The following is a 23476-nucleotide window of genomic DNA, read 5'->3' as shown; positions in this document are numbered from 1 at the left end:
TCATGGACCTAAATGTAAAATAAACAAACAAATAAAATATCTTTGATCCTGGGAAGGCAAAGATCTCTTAGCACACAAAAACACTATTCATAAACATTTAAAAAATAAATTGAATTTCATAACAATGTAAACTTCTGTTCTTCAAAAGACAATAAATGAAAAGACAAGTCACAGACTGGAAAAACATTTAAAATACAAACATCTGACAGGACTTGAACCCAAAATACATAAAGAATTTTTACAATTCAATACGAGAAAAAGCTAGTTTATAAAAATGGGAAAAAGGTTTGAATAGATAGTTGTTAACACGTACAAATGGACAATTAGCATATAAAAAGATGCACATCATCATTAGTCACTAAGAAAATACAAATTAAATCACTACAGAGATAGTATATTATACTCACTAGAATGACTAAAATAGAAAAGACTTATCATACCAAGTCTTGGCCAGGATAATGGAGCAAATGGAATTTTCATATATTGCCAGTAGAACCATAATAAGGTACAACTAAATTGAAAAACAGTGTGGCAGTTTCCTATAAAGTAAAACATATACTTACCATACAACACAGAAATTCCACTTCTAGGTATTTACCCAAGAGAAATGAAGACATACATCCATATAAAGACTTGTTAACAGATGCACATAGTCCTTTTATTCATAGTAGCCCCAAACTGGCAACAACCTTAATGTTCAATATTGGTAAACAGTGTAATCATATAATGGAATACTACTGAAATATGTAACAATATAGATGAATATATTCATCAAAAGTAACTGGTAGATTGGTGCCCTCAAAAAATATTATACTGAATAAAAGAACCTGGTTACAAAAGTGTATATATTGTATAAATTTTTTATATAAAATTCCAGAGCAGACAAACTAATCTATAATTATAGAAAGCAGATTGGTGGTGGCCTGGAGCTCAGGGTAGGAGTCAGTATTAACTGTAATGGGTCAGAAAAGAATGTTCTAAAGTGACAGAAATGTTCTGTTTCTCTTTCTTGACATAAAGGTAATGGTGACACAGGAGTATACATTTGTCAAAACTCATCAAACCATACACTTAAACTGGGTGCATTTTATTACATGTAAACTATGTGTCAATACAATGTATTAAAAATTACTTCAACCTTTCATTTCCTTCTAAGTGTCACTTAAAGTGTACTATAGCAGGTTCTTTCTAATTGGGGGAATATCAGCATAAACAGATACTCCAGAAGATTGCTGAGAAAAGATTAGAATCCAGAGACATAGTCTTTGAGAAACAAACGCTTTGCATGCTCTTTTTGTATATTCCTTTTTATACTCTGAGGCGGTAGCAACAATGAAAATTATGTTTTATTCTGTTTTATTCACTATGACAGTCAGGACACCATGTTCCATTTTCATATAATGGCAAGCTCTATCCTTTTCTACTCCACTCAACTTTGTATGTCTCAGGTGTAGTATTACTCATATCACACGAAAGCTGCTTGTTTTTGTTCTGTTTCCTTTACTAAACTACAAATTTCTTGAGGTAAAAGGACTACTTACTTAATTTCCCAATCCCAGTGCCTATCACAGTGCATGATACATGAATAACATACAGTAAGTTTGTTTTATAAACAAATAAATCATTTATTTAATTTTCATGGGAAATTTATAAGTATTATAACCTCCACTTTTACAAGTGAAGGAACAAAGATTAAGTGACTCACTTAATTAAGCTCATTCAGTTAATAAATAGCAGAGCTGAAAATTGAACTATAGCATCAGTATCCTTATCTTCTAAGTAATATCTGCTGTTCCCTAGCACTAAAACCAATTTTTTTTTTTAGACAGGGTTTTGCTCTATCCCCCAGGCTAGAGGGCAGTGGCAGCACAATCTCAGCTCATTGCAACCTCGACCTCCTGGGCTCAGGCAATCCTCCTGCCTTAGCCTCCTGTATAGCTGGGACTACAGGTATGCACCACTATGCAAGCTAATTTTTTAATATTTTTTTAGAGACAGTGTTTCACTATATTGCCCAGGCTCATCTTGAACTCCTGGGCTCAAGCAATCCTCCTGCCTTGGCCTTCCAAAGTGTTGGTATTACAGATGTGAGCAACTGCACCTGGCTCCTAGCACTAACACTTAAGAGTTCTTTGAATCCATTATACGATGGTTATCTGATTCTTTTCAATATAGTCACAATTGCTAGCACAAGAATATCTTCTCCTAAACATATCTAAACATCAGAATAGTTTTTAAAATATGTTATTGCCAGGCATGATGGCTCATGCCTGTAATCCCAGCACTTTGGGAGGCTGAGGCAGGCAGATCACCTGAGGTCAGTTCAGTATCAGCATGACCAACATGGTGAAACCCCATCTCTACTAAAAATACAAAAATTAGCCGGGTGTGGTGGTGCACACCTGTAATCCCAGCTACTCAGGAGGCTGAGGCAGGAGAATCGCTTGAACCTGGGAGGCGGAGGTTGCAGTGAGCTGCGATCACGCCACTGCACTCCAGCCTGGGCAACAGAGTGAGACTCCATCTCAAAAAAAAAAAAAAAGTTATCAAAAGGAGTTTACCTCAAAGTATTTTTTTAGATCAAGGTGACAAACTATGGCTCAAGAGCCAATCTCTTGGCCTGAGCCTGTTTCTTGTTAGTTTGTTTTTGTTTGTTGTTTTTCTTGAGACAAGGTGTCCCTCTGTTGCCCAGGCTGAAGTGCAGTAGCACAATCCTGGGAGCATGATTGCACAATCAGGCAGCCTCAGCCTCCTGGACCCAAGTGATTCTCCCACCTCAAGTCTCCTAAGTAGCTGGGACCCACAGGCACGCACTATCATGCCTGGCTAATTTTTTTATTTTTGTAGAGATGAGGTCTCCCTATGTTGCCCAGGCTTATCTTGAACTCTTGGGCTAAAGTGATCCTCCAGCCTTGGGCTCCCAAAGTATTGGGATTACATGTATAAGCCACTGTGTCCAGCTAAACCTGTTTTTTTTTTTTTTTGAGATTGTACTCTTGCCCAGGTGGGAGTACAATGATGCAACATTGGCTCACTGCAACCTCGGCTCACTGCAACCTCTGCCTCCCAGGCTCAAGTGATTCTCCTGCCTTAGCCTCCCTAGTAGCTGGGATTATAGGCATGCGCCACTGTGCCCAGCTAATTTTTGTTTTTTGTTTTTTGAGATGGAGTTTTGCTCTTGTTGCCCAGGCTGGAATGCAATGGCACAATGTCGGTTCATCACAATCTCTGCCTCCTGGGTTCAAGCAATTCTCCTGTCTCAGCCTCCTGAGTAGCTGGAATTATAAGCATCTGCCACCATGCCCACCTAATTTTGTATTTTTTACTAGAGACAGGGTTTCTCCATGTTGGTCAGGCTGGTCTAGAACTCCTGACCTCAGGTGATCCACCTGCCTCAGCTTCCCAAAGTGCTGGGATTACAGGTGTGAGCCACTGTGCCCGGCCTAATTTTTATATTTTTAGTAGAGACAGGGTTTCACCATGTTGGCCAGGCTGGTCTTGAACTCCTGACCTCAGATGATCCACCTGCCTCGGCCTCCCAAATTGCTGGGATTACAGGTATGAGCCACCGTGGCCAGCCTAAAGTTTTTTAAAATAACATTTTACTGGAACATAGTGACATTCATTTATTTACATATTATCTATGGCAGCTTCCAAGCTACAACAGCAGAGTTGAAGAGTTGCAACAGAGACTCCTGTCCCATAAAGCCTAAAATATTTACCATCTGGCACTTTACAGAAAAAGTCTGCTGATCCCCATTCTACATCTTTTTTTTTCTTTTTTGAGACAGGGTCTCACTTTGTCACCCAGGCTGGAGTGCAGTGGTGCCATCTCAGCTCACTGTAGCCTCCACCTCTTGGCTTCAAGGGATTCTCTCACCTCAGTCTCTTGAGTAGCTGGGACTACAGGCACACATCACCATGCCTGATTAATTTTTTATATTTTTAGTAGACATGGGTTTTTACCATGTTGGCCAGGCTGCTGTTCTGCATCTTCTTACCTAACTTTGAAATAGGGCTTAACACCATATAAATCATAGCAGCTAGATGGGTATTCTTACTTTTATTGTTTCTGGCTAAAGATCAGTCTTAGTAAAGGTAAGAACCAATAGTGATATAGTGGTTATAGGTCACTAAAAATAAAAGATAAAAAACTTTCAACTACTTTACTGTGTACTATTAACTTTGTGAGTGGTATCATGAAGTTCAAGTCTGATAAGAACTGCTTCAAATGGTGGCTCCCCCACTTAAAAGTGTATCAGGATCCTTAGGGTGTTGCTTTTCTAGCTGGAAACCTCTGTGGCTGATGGCGCTTTTGCCTGAGTTTTGTTCCAGCCCACTGGGTTCATTCCGCCCACTTGACCTGGCAGGCTGCATTTGGTTCACGCTACCAGCCTGGATCCCATGCCTGCCAAGGGAAAGCCAGGTGTGGAGCGGTCAGGAGTGCATAAACGAGCAAGCTTGGGGTCTGGCCACTGTGCCCAGCCAGGCACACCGGCTGTTGTAGCAGCGTGGGTGGTTCCAGAAGCCAGCACAGGCACTGGCTCCGTGCAACCCTGTGGTTTGATCAGATACACCATTAAGCATCTTCCACTGTGGGCACCCACATCTGGACAAGGGGAATGTGGTGGCACCTGGAAACCTGGAGATGCCAGAAACCGAAGAGCCCCAAAAAGGGTGTCACAGCCCTGTCTTGTGGAGCCCCTAGGTCTGGGCTCCCTGAAGGGCCACAGCTCTTCTCTCCTTCCTGTCACCTGCAGTGTGGCAAGAAGGGGAGAGGGGTATGTTTCAGCCCTGTTTGTGTTACAGCTCTTTCAGCCCACCATTTGGCATGTCCTAAGTTCTTGTCCTGCATCTAGGAAGAATGAAATAATGCAGACAACTGGAGGGTGAACAGTCAGAGAGGAGCTTTATGGAGTGACAGAAGAGCTCTTGAGAGACCTGAAGTAGATAGCTCCTATCTGTAGGCAGGTCATCCCAACAAATGTTCAGCTCTCAGTGGAGAGGAGACCCAGAGTGTGTAGCTCCTATTTGAGGTAGGTCCTCTGGTCATCTGTGTGAGTCTGCCTGGGTCTGGGGTTTTTATGGGCTTAGAAGGGAGGAAGTGAGTCCTGATTGATCCATGGCAGGGTTGCCATGGCAGGGTTTGGAAAAAGCACCATAAATTCTCACTCTGGGCCACTAAGTCCACCCAGAACTGAGAGCCTGGGTCTCAGCCTTCATGCTGTACCCAGCTTGAAGGTGGGGCTTCACCAGGGACCTGCCCCTTTCTGCCCAGGAAACTGTCTGCCTCCTGCTGCCATCAACATATGGCCCATGGTGCCCAGGCTATTCTTGCTGAGAAGTGTCTGCAGGCCCATGCTGAGCTGCCCTTAGTACCTCCTCAGCCTCCCTCTCATACTAGTCAGTGCCCAAAGTCCAGAGAGGGCTGAGTTTGCAGGGGGCTGGCATGTCAGCACCACCCCAAGCACATGCACACCTGGCCAGGTTGCTACAGCACCTGGGCTCAGTCACAGCTTTGCTGTGCCCTGGAGTGGGCACTGGCAGTGGAAAGAGGCCAAGCAGTGGGAGCAGGTACTTTCAAGCCTGCAAGGGTAAGGGGCTTCCTGGACCTCCAAGAGTGCAAGGATGCCCAGGTCCAGAGCTATGGCTGGGTAGCTGTAGCTATGCCTGGGAGTGTGGGACTCCTGCCCCACCAACTCAGTAGTGGATGGAATTCCCACCTGTTCCTGGACCCTGCCAGCTCCGCCTCCCCTGCTAGCTGGCATCTTTGCAGTAGCTGTTCCAGCTTGGCTGCTGCTACTATCAAAAGCCTTGTTACTAGGGCCTCACTACATAAGCTAGTAATTTGTTGCCCCTCCAAACACATATTCTTAATATACTTGTCCAACATTTAGAGAAGGCTTATGCTGCAGGGTTCTTGGTGAAGGAGGCTTTCCTCTGATGTTCCCAGTGACTTAGCTAGAGCCCAAACCTGCATACCCTAACTTACTCAGATAGAAGGCCTATAGCTAACCTCACCTTCCCTCCTTGGAAGGCACATTAATTGATCATGCACTACAGGAAGGGTCCCACTTCTGTACTTCTACAACATACCCAGGCAGCCTATTCAAAGTGTTCTTCCAACCCCTCCTTGAGAGGAGTTGTGATCACTGTAATTTTCTCCATCATGATATATTTCCAGGGATATTTTAGTGTTCCTTAGAGACTGTTTACCTGGACAATGGCCTGGCCAGTATGCTTTTAAATCAAGCTCTGTTATTGTCCATAGACAAGTTACTACATCTCTCTTTGCTTTACTCCCTTGTCTATAAAATGGGAACAATATCCATTTATCTTGCATAATTGTTGAGAATTAGAGATGGCATTGTACACTGCCTAGCACAGTACAAAGTAGATAAATATTAGGATTTATTAATGTTACTGTCATAATCATTTTTATCTTTCAAGATTGATTTGTTTTTCCTGACATTCAGGAAATGCAAATTAACTTGATAATGAAGTAAGAATTAATACAGTAAGAAAACTTTGGATTGGGAATGTTCTGTAAACTGTTTCCATAATGGTAAATAACCAATCCATATTTGTAAATAACCAATCAAGTATATTCTCAAGTATATTCTTGAGAGCATTTAGTCTACCTTGGAATAAGAAAACAAGTATCTATTTAAAAGATAATTTCAAACAAAAAGGGGATTAAGTTGACACAATCACTATACAACTAGCAGTGTACCTCACTTTTCTGGTAAGCTTCTTGTTAAACTATATTGTAGAATACAGAAACTTTTTCTAAAAACTTTTATGGCACAATATGAAAATCTTTAAATTTGTAGACATTATTCACTTGGGAAAGGCAAATTACACAATTTAAGTTATTTAGATTCTATCTAAATTGGCTACAGGGTTTTGAGATCACAAAAGTTAATAACATTATTATAACTTCCCAGAAATTATACTCTACATTGATATCATAAAAGGTATAATCTTCTACATTATTACAATCTCCTAGTAATAGAAATGTGTTAGTTATATTAATCTACTATGAGGTGAATATAAATTTTAAAATATATAAAACAATGAAACTTTAAAACTACTTACATGCAGTACACAAATATGCAACAGCTGTATATCATTGGGAGTTCATCCAATAACTATAAGAAACAAAGATAGATAACAGGATTGAATATCATGGAGTAGCAATCATTATGCAAATCAAAATAAAATATCAAAATGATGAAGATTTTCAATTCTTATGCCAGGCACAGAGGCTCACACCTGTAATCCCAGCACTCTGGGAGGCCAAGGTTTGAGGATCACTTGAACTTAGGAGTTTGATTAACACAGTGATATTCTGTCTCTACAAAAACTTAAAAAAAAAAAAATCAGCAGGGCATGGTGGCACGTGCCTGTAGTCCCAGCTACTTGGGATGCTGAGGTGAAAGGATCACTTGAGCCTGAGTGGCTGAGGCTGCAGTGAGCCATGATTGCATTACTGCACTCCAGCCTGGGCAACAGAGCAAGACCCTGTCTCAAAAAAAAAAAAAAAAGGTTTCAGCTCTTATTTAATTTCTTTTACTAATTCTTTTTACATATTTATCATCAAATTTACTGAGTGTATGTAGTTTACTGTTTTTGAACAAACAAGGTTATCATCCGAGTGTCCTAACCTAAGCAGGGTGCCTGACTCACTACTCCTGAAGGGCAGACTTGTCATCGTGCTGCTTGTATCATCTGGTATTATAAACTATGATACTGCACCTCCAGAAAAAAATGATGTCCATCATCTACAGGTCCGTAGGTCCTATCAGTATTCTTTTGCATCTCCATCCTTCTTATATCACGTTAAATGGATAAAGTGTCCACTAACATGCATAAAAAGAGATATTAATGGCCAGGGAAATAATTTTATTAATCCAAGTAAAGTATACCTCTTAAAATAACGTTTATTATTATTAGCAATGATAATAGTAATAATAATTACAGTCCTTACACGTTAAACTGCAAGCTGGACACTAAGCTAGGTATTGTAGATACCAATCTTACAGAGTCTATTTATCACTAGATACACATTTAATTAATTCTTTAATAGAACATCCACTACGTGCCATGTAGTGTGTTAAGAGCTGAGGATACAATTATAAGACACAGTCACTGCCCTCAAGGAGTTCACATTCTAATTAGAGGTTAAGGAATGAAAGCATGATTGAATATAGAGTAAGGATTCCAACAAAAGGGCACACAGAAGCCAGAGAAGGTGATGGCAGGAATGAAATGAAGTGGGGTAGTGGAGAAAGACATTCTAGGAAGTAGGAAGAGAGCTTATGTAGAGTGAATGATGTATTCTGGTAAATTATTAGAATAATGAAAATAACAGCATTTATACAAGGTCTTAAAGTTAACTGTTATTAGTCATTATCTCATTTAATTTTTACAGTTCTAAGGTAGGTGCTATTATTATCTTCATTTCAAGATGAGAACACTGAAGTTGATATAGTTTCAGTAACTTGTCCAAGATCACAGAGGTAATTAGTAGCAGAGCCAGAGTTTCAGCGGACTCCGGAGCATACCCCTATATTATGTTGCCTCCAAAGCCTTTCCCTTGAATCACTTTTAAACATTCAAAACAGCTGGCAGAGAATCATGGTATACTGTAGCTAAATCTACCACAAATGTTATGATATGCAGAATGTTAATCTTTTGTCTTCCTTACTTTTCAGTTTTCATGTGTTAGCAGAATATTACTATAGCCGTTTGACATTGCCAGAATTTACTGAGGTAACTAAAGGGCCGGTTTTTGCAGACTTTCTATTTATATATTTAGAGGGTAGGATATTAAAAGATCTACTTTCTCTGTATTATCTCATAGGCTTATCTAAACAGCTTATGAAAGGTAGCTGAAACAGTTGTTATCATTCTTTTATTCAGAGATTCAACAAATATTTATTAAGCACTTACTAGGTGTCTGGCATTATGCTGTGCTGAAGATAGAATGGGCCTTAGCCTCATGTTGCTTTATAATCTTGCAGTAGAGAGAGACATTAAGCAGTTAATTGAACAAATAAATATTTACTTATAATTATAAGTGCTATAAAGGATAAGCACAGAATACCACAATCATAAAACAGGTGTCCTAACTTAGGGAATCATGGAAACCTTCACTGAAGAAGTGACACATAAAATAAAACCTGAAAAATGTGCAGAAGTGATGAAGATAAAGCAGGACTGAGGGAAGAGGAGACGCTGAAGGAAACAGCACATGCAAAGGTCCTGTGGTAAGAAAAAAATGTGAAGAACTGAAAGCTCAACAATGTTGAAACTTATTTAGTGAGGGAGAGAAGAGATACAAAATGAGGGTGAAGAGATAAGGAGCAAACAGATCAGGAAAAATATTTTAGATTGAAAGGAATTCCTAATTTCATCTGAAAAGCAATGGTAAGCCATTGAAAAGGTTTAAACTTGGTCATGGTGTGTTTTAAAATGTAGGTTTTATTATTATTCAGGTATGGTGTGGCCAATAGATGAAGAGACAATTGCCATTGAAAAGACAGTTTGTTATTCACACTTCCCAAGATGAGGGGTAAACCATGCCATGTCACACATCATCACACAGGGAAGGACTGGGGAGGTCAGGAGGCAGAAGAAACAAGGGAAAAGCATGGGTGAGAGCCTTTATTATGGTTTCCATGGGAAAGGCAAGGCAAAGCAGGGTAAAGAGGTTTAGGATTGGCTAGTTTGAATAATTTCAGCAGGCTCTAGAGTGTAGGCGCTATCTCTAGTTGTCTGGTACCTGTGATCAATTTAATATAGAGGTGAGGGAGAAGCAATTGTAAAGGATGGCTCCAGGTTTTTTGCCTGAACAGTTCAGTGGATGGTAACATAGTTTACAGAGATTATGAAAACACCGGCTGGGCATGGTGGCTCACACTTCGAATCCCAGCACTTTGGGAGGTCCAGGTGGGTGGATCATGAGGTCAGGAGTTCAAGACCAGTCTGGCCAACATGGTGAAACCCCATCTCTACTAAAAATACAAAAATTAGCCAGGCACAGTGCCAGGTGAACTGCTTGAACCTGGGGGAGCAGAGGTTGCAGTGAGCCGAGATCGGGCTACTGCACTCCAGCCTGGGTGACAGGGTGAGACTCTGTCTCAAAAAAAAAAAAAAAAAAAAATACAATTTTCAACATTTTGAGTCTGAGGGACATGTGATATAGCCAAGTGGAAATGTCAATCAGGCAACTAGAAATACAAATCTGTAGCTCAGAAGAAAGGTCTTGATTCTAGATGTTGGCTGCCTGTTTATTTGTTTAAAGGGACAAAATTGAACTGAATGTATGTTTAAAGGGGAGAGACTTTCAAATCTGAGTATGAATATGAAGGTCTTTTTAAATTTTTTATTTTTTAAATTATATAGAGAGACAAGGTCTCACCATGTTGCCTAGGCTGGTCTCAAACTCCTGGGCTCAGATGATCCTCTTGCCTTGGCCTCCCCAAAATGCTGGGATTATAGGTGTGAGCAACCATGCCCAGCCCAAATATGAAAGTCTTATTTTAAAAGCATAACCAACAAAATTATGACTGGTAAAAGAACAGAGTCCAGGGGAAAATAGGGTATGTGTCTGAAGATGAGTCTGGAGAGGTTGGCAGATACCAGATCACAAAGGTTGTGGTTCGAATTTATGAGCTTGAACTATGGGAAATATTAAAGTGGTTTAAAAAGTAACAAGCCATCTGGAGAGTGGGAACTGTGTTTTACACAACTTTTACACAGCTCATCCATAACACATGTATAAGGTCTAGCAACATTGCTCAAAGAATGAAAATAATTAATTTTGTTTGTTAGAAAAGTAGTTCTGCTCCAGTGTGACAAATGGATGCAGGAGGCAGGGACACCAATTAGAAAGCAGTTACAGGAATCTGAGTTAGAGACAATGGTGGAGATGATGGATTAAGGTAGTGACAATGGAGACAGGTAGAGATTGATGGATTCAAGAGTTATTATGAAAGCTGAATCAAGAGGTTTTAGTGTTGCACAGGTGAGAAAGTAGGAAAAATTAAAGATGAGTCCCAGGTTTTTGGGCTTTGAGTATAAGGTGATTCCATTCACTGGAACAAGGAGTAAAGGAGAAACAAAGGTAGTATTTATAACTAAAACATTTATTATTTATATTATATGTATATATATTATTTATATTATAAAGTCCAAATTAGCTTATATTACTACCTAACATTTAAGCTATTTGTGTTTCATAGTATAAACAAAGTTACAGGTGAACAAACATTTGTCTTTGGTTTTATTTTCTAGGACAAAAGTATTTATTTTTACTTATGAATAATAGATGAATACATTCTTTTTTCACTAGCATTATTTTTTCTAATATCAAATATATTATATGTTTAGAAAAAGTAGAAAAACACCAAGAGAAAAAATTAAGAATTGTTTTAATTTCCCCTTCCCCGGGATTACCAGTAACCATATATATCAGTTAGTGAAAGCAAAAAAGAATTAGTTGAATAAACGAAAAGGAAATCCAGGGAAAAAAAAAAGAAAATCCAGGAGAGGTCTACCAAAAACGTAAACCTTTTAAATTCCTAACACCATCAATGCAAAACAAAGCCCTAAGATGAGTGAAAGAAACAAAAGAATACTAAACATGATATCAAAAAATTCAGATCCTAATCTTGTCCTTAACTTTCTATGTGACTTCTAGTCAAGTCACTTCCACTCTCTATGCCTGTTTTTCCATTTATAAAATCTGTGGATTGGAATAAATTTCAAAAATCTTTCCTACTATTAAAATTCTATGATTCTACATTGTTCTTTGAATGGAAAATGAAATTGTTAGGGAAATGTAATAATATTCTCTTGTAGCATTGAGTGAATATTTGAGATATTCATTGCTATGAGCAATATTAGCCAGTTCTGGCACAAGACAGGCAGATAATTGAGTTTCATCTGGAATGAAATTTCTCAGAAAGTAAGGGGCAAGGGCTTTAAAATATTTGTGTGGGTGGGAGATGTTATAATGTTGGGCCATAGATTTCAAACTATGCAAGACAGGAAGGGAAGATGTGAGGCAAAATGTACTTCCTTTCAGTAGTTTTTCTATTGTTTATAAAATTGGGATCATATTACTTAATACTTTTATGTCATAACATTTTTCTATGCCAGCAATCTTCAAAATATTATTTTTAAATGAGTACAGTGTATTACAACTCAAAGATATATCATAGTATATTTAATAATCTCCCAATTGTTAAACATTTAGATAGTTTAAAAATCTTTATCATGTGAAATACTATGATAAATACCTTTGTAAAACATCTTTTCCCTGTCTCTTATTACTTCCTTAGGATGCAGTCTTAGGAGTATAAGTACTGGGTAAAAGAATATATATACTTTTTCTATTTTAAAAATATTGAAATAATTTCAACTTACAGAAAAACTTGAAGTACAGTACAAAGAACTTTTCCCCCCTAAACCACTTGAGCAAGTTGCTGACGAGTGGTCCCATTAATCTCAAGTACTTTAGTGCATGTTTCCTTCAACCAGAGATATTCACTTGTATTTTACACCTCGACCAAATGGGATTTATCTCAGGAATGCAAGGCTGGTTCAACATGCAAATCAATCAACGCAATAAACCATATTAATAGAATAAATGAAAAAAAAAATGATCATTTCAAGAGATGCAGAAAGAAACTTTTGAAAATTCTAACACCTTTTAATAATTAAAATACTCAAATACTAGGAATATAAAGGAACTTCTTCAACCTAATCAAGAGCATCTACAATAAACTTCACAACCAACTTTATAATTAATGGTGAAAGATTGAAAAGCTTTCCCCCTAAAGGAACGAGAGAAAGATATCTGCTCTTTCCATTTCTGTTCAACAGTTACTGGAGGGTCTAGCCAGTGCAATCAGGCAAGAAAAAGAAATAAAAGGCATCTGATTATTAAGGAAAAAGTCAAACTATCTCTATTTGCAGACGGTATGGTCTTTTAAACAGAAAACCCTAAGGAATGGACACACAAACCTATTAGAGGTTAAAAACAAAAAGCAAGTTCAGCAGGGTTGAATACAAAAAATAAAAGATCAAGATGCAAAAAATCATTGCTATTTCTATACATTATATAGGAGAAATCTGAAAATGAAATTAAGAAAACAATTCCCTTGACTATAGCATCAAAAAGAATAAAATCCTTATGAATAAATTTAACAAAATAAGTCAAGACTTGCACACTAAAATGATAAAACATTACTTAACAAATTAAAGACAAATTAATGAGAAGACATCCTGTATTCATGGACTGGAAGACATAATATTAAGATGTCAATACTCCCCAAAGTGATCTATGGATGATTCAACACGATTCCTTCAAAGTTCCAGCTACCTTTTTGTAGAAATTGACAAGCTGATCCTAATATTTATATGAAAATGTAAGCGATCCAGAGTAGCTAAAACAATCTCAATAAAGAACAACAAACTTGGAATATTCACACTGTCCAATTTCAAAACTTAATACAAATCTACAGTAATCAAGGCTATGTGGTAATAGCTTAAGAATAGATACATAAGTCAACAGAATATAATTGAGAGCTGATAAACTCACACATTCATGATCAGTTGATTTTCAGTAACAGTGGTAAGACAACTCAATAAGGAAAGAACAGTCTTTTCAACAAATGGTTTTGGGACAATTAGATACCCAAGTGCTACAGAATGAAGTTAGACCCCTACCTCACACCACTATAAATAATTAACTCAAAATGGACCAATACCTAAATATAAGAACTATACTCTTAGACAAAAACACAGATATAAATCTTTATGACCTTGGGCTAGGCAATAGTTTTTTAGCTATGATACCAAAAATATAAGCAACCAAAGAAAAAAAAAACAGATAAAATGTACTTCGGCAGAACTGAAAACTATTTTTTGCATCAACGGACACTACTAAGAAAGTGAAAAGACAGGACATCCATGCTGTAAGCCTGGCAGGCTGCAGGGCCCTGCTTGCCTGTGTCCCATGTGGTAGAACTTGGCATGTATAGGGGGCCTGCCAAGGGCAGGAAGGGACTGCCACCTGACCCTGAGCTGGGCACTCATGCTTCACTGGAGCTGGATGGAGGAGCTGAGGGTGTGGACAGGCATGGGGTATGGGCATGTCTGTCCCTTTGAAGACCAAGATCATGACCACCATAGAGCGAGCATCCCTGGGGTTCTCAGATAAAAGGTCCAACAGCCACCAAGGATCCAGTCAGGCTCAACAGGCTACTGCATCAGTTCCAGCAGAAGCAGGACCAGGCTGAAGCAGTGACACCACAGACTTGGGGCTCAGGGGGGTGTCTTAGTGTCCCACAGCTGCTGTAACAAGTCATGCAGTGACTCAAAATGGCACAAGCTGATGACAACTGTGGAGGTCATACATCCAGAATGGGTCTCACCAGGCTGAAATCAAGGGGCTGACTTCAGAGGAATCCATTTCCCGCCTTTTCCAGCTTGAGAGGCCCCACTCATGGCTATCACCTGGGCAGGTACTCTGCTCCATGGGCCTGGCCTCACTTACAGGACTCCAAGAACAGTGCCTAAATCATCCTGAGAGCCCCCTGTGGTGTCACCATCACAACAAAGGAAGATTTGGGATGCACTGTAAACCCAGAAGTCCAGAGATGGAGATAGGAACCATCAGTCACTACAGGGAACCTTGGGGGTCCCACACACACCTCTACAGGTGTCAGACCCTCAGATCGTCACCATCTTGGGAAGGGGATCAGCACTTAGCAGAGGATTCTGGATGGCAGCAAGGAGCAGCAACAACACGGGTTCCCCCCAACCCCCTACCCTGTTCAGCCCCTCACCCCCTGGCACATGGAGGAGGTGCCATGTCCCTGCCTCAGGAAGCCTCAAGGGAGACACATGCACCCTCAGGATGCCCAGTTGGGGGCTCTTCACTGGAGAGCACTGGCAGAAACTGGTGTCACCATGATAGTTCCAGGAACACCTGTATTTGATGTAAAAATGGGTGGCACCACAGTTCTGATAACTCTCTACCTTTTTCCAGGAATTTTCATGAATATTCCATTCCTTGGTTAGAGAAACCCATAAAGGTAGCAGCCCCAAACCCCACTGCACAACATTCTCTCAAGTACACTTGCACTTCTTTTTCTTGAGTGTGTACCCAGGAGGCAAAGGTTGCAGTAAGCCAAGATTGTACCACTGCATGCCAACCTAAGTGACAAGAGCGAAACTCCATCTCAAAAAAATAAAATAAAATAAACAATAAAATAAAAATATTTGACAGGGTTTGGTTTTTCCATTAATACATATAATTTTGATTTGTCCCATTAGTGATGATTAGCTTGCTTAAGATGTTTTCCACTAGGCTTCACCACTGTAAAGGTATTCTTTCTCCCCTTTTTAAGTATTTTGTGGAGAGGTACTTTGAAACTATGTAAATATACTGTTCAACATCAAACTTTTTCTTTATTCATTTATTCATACTCATGTATTATTTCATTTATACATCATTTATTTATTAAAAACCACCATGTGGATAATAATACATCATTTATTATCTTAGTATGGACTCAGATTTCCCATATTACTCATTGGGTTATATTATAACTATTATAACCCATTACCATTTATTTTGATGCTCAAATTGTCCCAGATTTGGCCAGCAGGAGCCCCTTCAAGTTGGCTTCAGTGTCCTTTTGACGTATTCCCATAAGTTTTTGAGCCATTCCATTTTTTTCTGTCATAAAAAGATGACCTAGGCTGATATTGTCCTTTTTTTTCTGCCCCAGCCCTTGGAATCAGCCCTGGCTTCTTTTAAAGAAGAATGATTTTTAGAAAACAAGATCCGACTGTTAGGTGTGTTCTTTGGCTTTGGAGTTCCCTGTTCCCAGATCCTCTCATGGACAGAGCTTAAGAATATATGTACATACATGTGTATTAAAATATTTAAGTATGTATACACATATATATATAAAATATATACATAGGCATATCACATATATTTTCACATCTATATTTATGTCCATTATATATATATGTATGGAACATATGAGTTTGCCCTATTAAGTAGAATTTCAATTTGTCGCCAGAGTTCATTCTACTTTTCATCTTTTCCATATTTGCAACTCTGTTCTCTAACAGTAAGAAAACTGGCTCCCATTCTCCTTAATATATGTATTTATTTGATTAATTACCCTGTATGTAACAAGGATTCTATTGCTACCTCTCCTTCTCCTAAGCAATGCCCTTCTCACTCAATTCAGGCTCCAACACTTGGTATTGGGCTGCTGCACCTCCACTTAGATGGCCTCTTGACTCTGCTTATGCTCTCAGATCCTGCACTGGGCCACTCTGCCATGGAGAAGTCACCCTCACCTTCTCAAGGTACCAAAACATGGCACAAAGCTGTCCTCATAATGTGGCACTCTCCCTGTCCCACTCAGATTCCAACCGCATGTCAAATGACCTTCCTCACTTATGGGGACACCCTCCTTATTCCTCATTGAGCTGTCCCCTTTGCATAAATACATTTTTGATCCTGATCTCTAATACACTGTCCTGGGCTACCTTGATGTGCAAGTACCCTCCTCACTCCTAATTAGGCTCTGACATCCTACACTGGACTATCCCCCTATGTTGACACTCTCTTTACCTGGCTCAAGTGCCAGTGTTCTGGGATGGATGGTCCCCACCTCATGTGTCTATCTATAAGCCACACGCAGGTTTTGACACTCCAATGTGGCTACTGAGCACTTGAAATAAGCCTACTTGAACTAAAATATATTGCAGGTATAAAATATAACCAGATTTAAGAATATGAAATACTTTATTCATAAATTTTTATATTGATGATATATACTGAAGTAATATTTTAGATATACTGGGTTAAATAAAATATATTATTAAATTAATTTCACCAGTTTCTGTGTACTTTTTTCAGTGTAGCTACTAGAAAAATTTAAATTACAAATGTAGCTCACATTTTATTTCTATTACTGTTCTAGAAGTCTCTGGATTAGTGATGAGGAATCAAGAGATCAAAAGATTGAGGACTTGACATATATGCCCTCCACAGAATAAGGATGGAAACTAAAAATCTTTGGCTAGCTCTGCAGGGATGTCCAATCTTTTGGCTTCCCTGAGCCACACATAAAATGAACACTAACGATAGCTGATGAGCTTAAAAAAAAACAACCCTCATAATGTTTTAAGAAAGTTTACGAATTTGTATTGGGCCACATTCAAAGCCATCCTGGGTCACATGCAGCCCAAAGGTTGGACAAGCTTGCTCTAAAGTCTTGCTGCCTAGAGGGACCCAGACCATTCAAATGGATGCCATAGAGACATGAAAGAATACAGGTATCTCAGAATAAGAATATATTGTTCTGGTGAATTGATTTTGTCTGTTTAAGATGTCTCCACATGACTCTACTCTCTAATGCTGCTCTCAATTGTATATGCCTGCACAGAGATGGTCAGAAAGCCCTATACTATTTGTACTTGTTTTCTTTATGGACTCACCTGCTTATTTCTTTACTTCACTTAGTCAATTTGGATCCTCAGACTTGAAGTAAAAAACTCCAGAGATTATAAATCCCATCTTTTAGCCATAGTTATGTGCTTTTCTCAAATCTGAATTACCTCTGAATTAAGAGAAATAAGTATTTGTCAATTTTGTCATTACTAACCTGCATTTCATATTTCAGAGTCATGTGGAAGCACCAGGATCCCATTCCTACCACTGAAATTAAAACAAACAAATAAAAAAACAATTAGCATGAAATTCTTTGTGGGTGGCCAAAGCGACTTGAAAAGATGATAAGACATTACAGCACTGAGTTAAGGATAACGAAGGTTATAAAGTCTAGTGGCAAGATATAGCTGACTCCTGAGTAACTGCTATAATTGATGAAATTTTGGTGTAGAAAAGAAGTACAATATAAGTTCTCTTAAATTCTCTCTACTAAGTGACTTACTAGACTAAAAATATTCCATTATTTCTGTAAAATATATTATCTGATGCTCAGAATAAGTTGTTGTTGTTGTTGTTGTTGTTGTTTTTTAAGACGGAGTTCACTCTCATTGCCCAGTCTGGAGTACAATGGCACAATCTTAGCTCACCACAACCTCTGCCTCCTGGGTTCAAGCGATTCTCCTGCCTCAGCCTCCTGAGTAGCTGGGATTACAGGCATGTGCCACCACACCTGGCTAACTTTGTATTTTTAGTAGAGACGGGGTTTCTCAATGTTAGTCAGGCTGGTCTCGAACTCCTAACCTTAGGTGATTCACCCGCCTTGGCTTCCCAAAGTGCTGAGATTACAGGTGTGAGCCACCATGCCGAACCTTCTCAGGATAAATTTTAATGCTCATAGCTGGTTAGCTACTCCTTTGCACTTCCGATCCAAATGGCTAAGGTATATGCTTACTAAGATCCGGTCAGTTTGTTCCTGAACCTGTTGATACCACTGTATTTGCTTATCAGAACTATGACTGCAGAAAGAGTTGTTTCTCCAAGAACTATTTAAAATGCTTAAAATAGACTCAATAAAAATGAGTTGCTGGCTGGGTGTGGTGGCTTATGCCTGTAATCCCAGCACTTTGGGAGGCTGAGGTGGATCACCTGAGATCAGGAGTTCAAGACCAGCTTGGCCAACTTCGTGAAACCCTGTCTCTACTAAAAATACAAAAATTAGCCAGGCATGGTGGCAGGTGCCTTGTAATCCCAGCTACTCAGGAGGCTGAGGCAGGAGAATCATTTGAACCCAGAAGAAGGAGGTTGCAGTGAGCTGAGACTGTACCATTGCACTCCAGTCTGGGCGACAAGAGCAAAACTCTGTCTCAAAAAAAAAAAAATTATTGTCGAATTAGGTGTGATTGGATATCTATTACAGACTGGGAAAAATAGTAAAACTCTAAAAAGATTCTGTAGGCAGGGCACATTGGCTCAGGCCTGTAATCCAGCACTTTGGGAGGCTAAGGCTGAAGGATTGCTTGAATGCAGGAATTCGTGATCAGCCTAGGCAACACAGCGAGACCTTATCTCTATCAATACATAAAAAAAAAATAAATCAAAAAAATAAAAAGATGCGGTATTCATGTCCTAAGTTCTTCCCAAGTGCCTCCATTTTAAATAAACTATTTTCATTTTAGGGCTTTATGTTTGTTTTTAAGGCAAAAAAGAGTAACTAGAACTAAAATTAGGATCTCTCATTCAAAGGTCATGCCCTATGTTAAATAATTGTCAAAGACTATATACAATGATATGTTTTAACAAAAATAAAACTTCAGGCCATGTACAGTGGCTCACACCTGTAATCCCAGCACTTTGGAGGCTGAGGCAAGCAGATCACTTGAGGTCAGGAGTTTGAGATCAGCCTAGTCAACATGGTGAAACCCCGTCTCTGCTAAAAATACAAAAATTAGCCAAGCATGGTGGTGCATAACTGTAGTCCCAGATACTCGAGAGGCTGAGGCCAGAGGATCACTTGAACCTGGGAGATGGAGGTTGCAGTGAGCTGAGATTGTGCCACTGCACTCCTGCCTGGGTGATAGAGTGAAACTGTGTTTCAAAAACAAAACAAAAATTAAAAATGAAACTTCATGTATATATGTATTCAATAATTCTATGCTTCAATATATCAAAGGTTTAATACCCAAAATTAAAAAAAATTCTATGCTTCAGCTTAAAAAATTTAACTGACCAAGTATCAGTCCCTATAACATTTAATAAAGCTTTTTTTCTGATTCTGTTTAGTTCAGAATTTACTGAGCACATCCTATTTGCCAAATTCAATTATAGATGCTGAGGTACAAAGATAAGATCCAGTCATTGGCCTTAATGAAACATATAGTCTAATAAAAGAGACAGGCAGATAAACAGACAGTGCCAGTACATGGAGATATGTGTTCAGTACCATGGAAGCACAGAGGAGGAAAGCTTGTGAAGGAAATCCAAGAAGGCAAACATGATGGTACAGATTAAACTTAAGGATACATAGGATTTAGCCCAACAAATATGGTAAGTAGGGGTATCATTAAATAATTTGCATGAAGCCACCTGAGAAAAATTTCAAACTATATGTTATTCTTGCCTTTAAAAAAATCACTATATAAATTGTTATTACATAATTTTTACTACTCAAAATGAAAAGAGAGAAATAAGATAGTTATTGCACTCATCTCATTAGAGAAATAAGGAAGTGGGGTGGTTCGTGTCTTTTTTCCCAAAAAAAGTAATTAGAAAGAACAAAGGTGGATACATTATTCAATGTAAAGGAAAAAAAAAATTTAAGTTATTTAAAGTCACACCATAACAACATACTATAAAGTAAAAAAATGTGAAATGGGATGATTATTCATTTTGAAAGTTAGAATGGTCTTATTCAAGGACTGTTTTCATCAAAATCTTTTCAAAATATTCTCTTGCTACTGTTAAATTATATAGCATTAAAAGTCTGATTATTTTCCCTGCTTTTGCTCACAGAACCATTAAATGTCTGACTTTTTAGACATCTCTACAATTTATTTCCTTTCAACAATGTGGGTAACATACAAAAAAGTATTCTGATGGAAAATCTATTCTGGTGGCTACTAGGTTTACTCTTCCCTTTTCTTTGTTATTTTCCTTTCTTTTAAAAAGTACTCTCCCACAACTGACATTGCTGGACATTTAGAGTCCGAAAGCATGTAAAGAACAGCATTCTCTATGCAATATTTTATATTTTGCCCCTTTAAAGCAAACCACCAAGTTTTGCTGAAGTTTATAAGGTTTATTGAGATATAATTCACATAAAATTCATTTGAAGTATACAATTCAACTGTTTTCGGTATATTCAAAGTTGTGCAGACATCATCACCTCAACCCAATTTTAGAACGTTATCATCACCCCCAAAAGAAAGCCTATAACCCATTAGCAGTCACTTTCCATTTTCTCTCAAACCCTCCAGTCCTGGGCAATCATTAATCTACTTTGTCTCTACAGATTTGCCTGTTGGGGACATTTCATATACATGGAATCATACATCATATAGTCTTATGTCTAGCTTTTTCCCTTAAGCATAATATTTTCAAGGTTCATTTATGTCATAACATGCATTAGTGATTCATCCTTTTTATGGATGCATAATAATATTCCATTATATGAACATACCATATTTTACTTATCCATTCATCAGGTAGACATTTCTATGTACGGAATATTTGTATGCCTGTCTCCCCAACTCCCCAATTCATATGTTGAAGCTCTTACCCCTAATGTGATGATATCTGGAGGTGAGACCTTTGGAGGTGATGAAGTCATGTGGGGGTGGGGTCCCCAGGATGGGATTAGTGCCCTTACAAGAGGAAGAGACTGAAGCTTGCTTCTCTTTCCACAGCATAAACAGAGGGAAGGCCATGTGAGACACAGTAAGAAAGTGACCATCTGCAAGGCAGGAAGGATACGTTTTTTGGTTTTGGTTCCTCACCAGGAACCAAATTAAATTCTACCTTATTCTTGGACTTCCCAGCCTCCAGAGTTGTGAGAAATAAATGTCTGTTGCTTAAGCCACCCAGTCTATGGTATTTTGTTATGGCAGCCCGAGCTAAGAAAGACATTTAGAGCTAGGCATAGTGCCTCACGGCTCTAATCCCAGCACTTTGGTAGGCCAAGGTGGGTGGATCATGAGGTCAAGAGATCGAGACCATCCTGGCCAACATGGTGAAACCCCGTCTCTATTAAAAATACAAAAATTAGCCAGGCATGGTGGCGCACACCTGTAGTCCCAGCTACTCAGGAGGCTGAGGCAGGAGAATTGCTTGAACCTGGAAGGCAGAGGTTGCTGTGAGCTGAGATCACGCCACTGCACTCCAGCCTGGCGACAGAGCAAGACTGTCTTAAAAAAGGAAGAAAAAAAAAGAAAGACATTTAGTTTGTTTCTACATTTTGGCTATTATGAATAGTGCTGCTGTGAAGACTCATATTCAAGTTTTTATGTGGACATATGTTTTTATTTCATTCATTAATATATACTTCAGAGTGAAATTTCTGGGTCACATGGTTTACTATTTTGAGGAAGTGTCCTTCAGAGTATCGGCACCATCTTATATTCCTATCAGCAATATACTAATTTCTCCATATCTTGCCAATATTTATCACTGGCTGTCTTTGTGATTACAGCCATCCTAGTGGATCTGAAGTGGTATTTCATTATGATTTGGATTGGTATTTCCTTAATGAGGACCCCATTTGTTTTTAACAAATATCTACTGTGCACTTAATGCTCCAAGCATTTCCACTGGGATAAGTGAGTGTACAAGAGAAATATGGTTCCTGTCTCAGAACTTCAAACCATTAAAAATGCAAAAAGGGGCCAGGTATGGTGGTTCACACCTGTAATCCCAGGACTTTGGGAGGCCAAGGTGGGCAGATCCCTTGAGCTCAGGAGTTAGAAACCAGCCTAGGCAACATGGAGAAACTTTGTCTCTACAAAACATACAGAAGGTTAACTGGGCATGGTGGCATAGTCCTGTAGTCACAGCTACTTGGGAGGCTGAGGTGGGAGAATCACTTGAGCCTGGAAGGTCGAGGCTGCAGTGAGCCATGACTGTGTCACTGCATTCCAGCCTGGGTGACAGAGTGAGATCTTGTCAAAACAAAAAAAACAAAAACAAAAACAAAAACAAAACAAAAAACAAACAAACAAACAAACAAAAAACCCCAAAGAAAACAACAAAAAACCACCAAAAAGGAAAGTTATAGAGCTATGAGAATCTATGCAAAGAGTAATGTTATTACCTTGTCTAGGGGATCAACAGATCAACAGAGGGCTGTCTGGGGAAGCAACACTTAAGCTAAAATCTGAATAATAAAGTAAAATTAACCAGATGAAATAATTTTTTTTTAAATGAGGCCAGGTGCGGTGGCTCACACCGGTAATCCCAGCACTTTGGGAGGTCGAAGTGGGTGGATTACCTGAGGTCAGGAGTTCGAAACCAGCCTGGCCAACACAGTGAGAACCCGTCTCTACCAAAAAATCCAAAAATTAGCCAGGCGTCATAGTGCACGCCTGTAGTCCCAGCTACTTGGAGGCTGAGGCCGGAGAATTGCTTTAACCTGGGAGACAGAGGGTTGCAGTGAGCCAAGATGGCACCACTGCACTCCAGCCTGGGCATCAGAGCAAGACTCCTTCTTAAAAAAAAAAAAGGGGGGGATAGTTCTATGTAGAAGAGTCATCTAGAATAAAAACAAAGCGCATTTGAAGAACTGAAAGAGCTTAGCTTAAACCATGAACAACTTGGTGTAGGGATCCAATGATGAAACTGGCATATATGGTTTATAGAAACTAGATTAAGAAGAACTTTTAAAGCCATGTTAAAATCTGATTCAGATTTGGACTTTATCCTGAGGAGAAAGAACAGTTGTTACAAAACTACACATACACACCAGATGTGGTGGTTCATGCCTGTAATCCCAGC

General features: G+C 38.9%; 1 protein-coding gene across 3 annotated transcripts in view; it reads right to left on the bottom strand.

Annotated features, from left to right (window-relative positions):
- Nucleotides 1–23476, bottom strand: part of ACER3 (alkaline ceramidase 3) — a 170971-nt gene that overhangs the window by 43277 nt on the left and 104218 nt on the right. For 2 of the 3 annotated variants that reach the window (XR_010338372.1, XM_012469609.2), the window contains exons 3-4: nt 17709–17761; nt 7099–7151 (exon numbers count right to left, since the gene is read on the bottom strand). Coding sequence is in view for 2 of the 3 variants with exons in the window: in XM_012469609.2 (XP_012325032.1) it covers nt 7099–7151; nt 17709–17761 (106 nt within the window). In the remaining variant the exon portion in view is untranslated. The remainder of the gene's footprint in view (nt 1–7098; nt 7152–17708; nt 17762–23476) is intronic. The other variant, XM_064365316.1, reaches the window with a different exon arrangement.

Source organism: Aotus nancymaae, unplaced genomic scaffold (genome assembly GCF_030222135.1).
Source record: "Aotus nancymaae isolate 86718 unplaced genomic scaffold, 86718_ANA_hifiasm-v0.15.2.pri h1tg000059l, whole genome shotgun sequence".
NCBI lineage: Eukaryota > Metazoa > Chordata > Mammalia > Primates > Aotidae > Aotus > Aotus nancymaae.
This window is presented reverse-complemented; position numbering and strand designations above follow the sequence as displayed.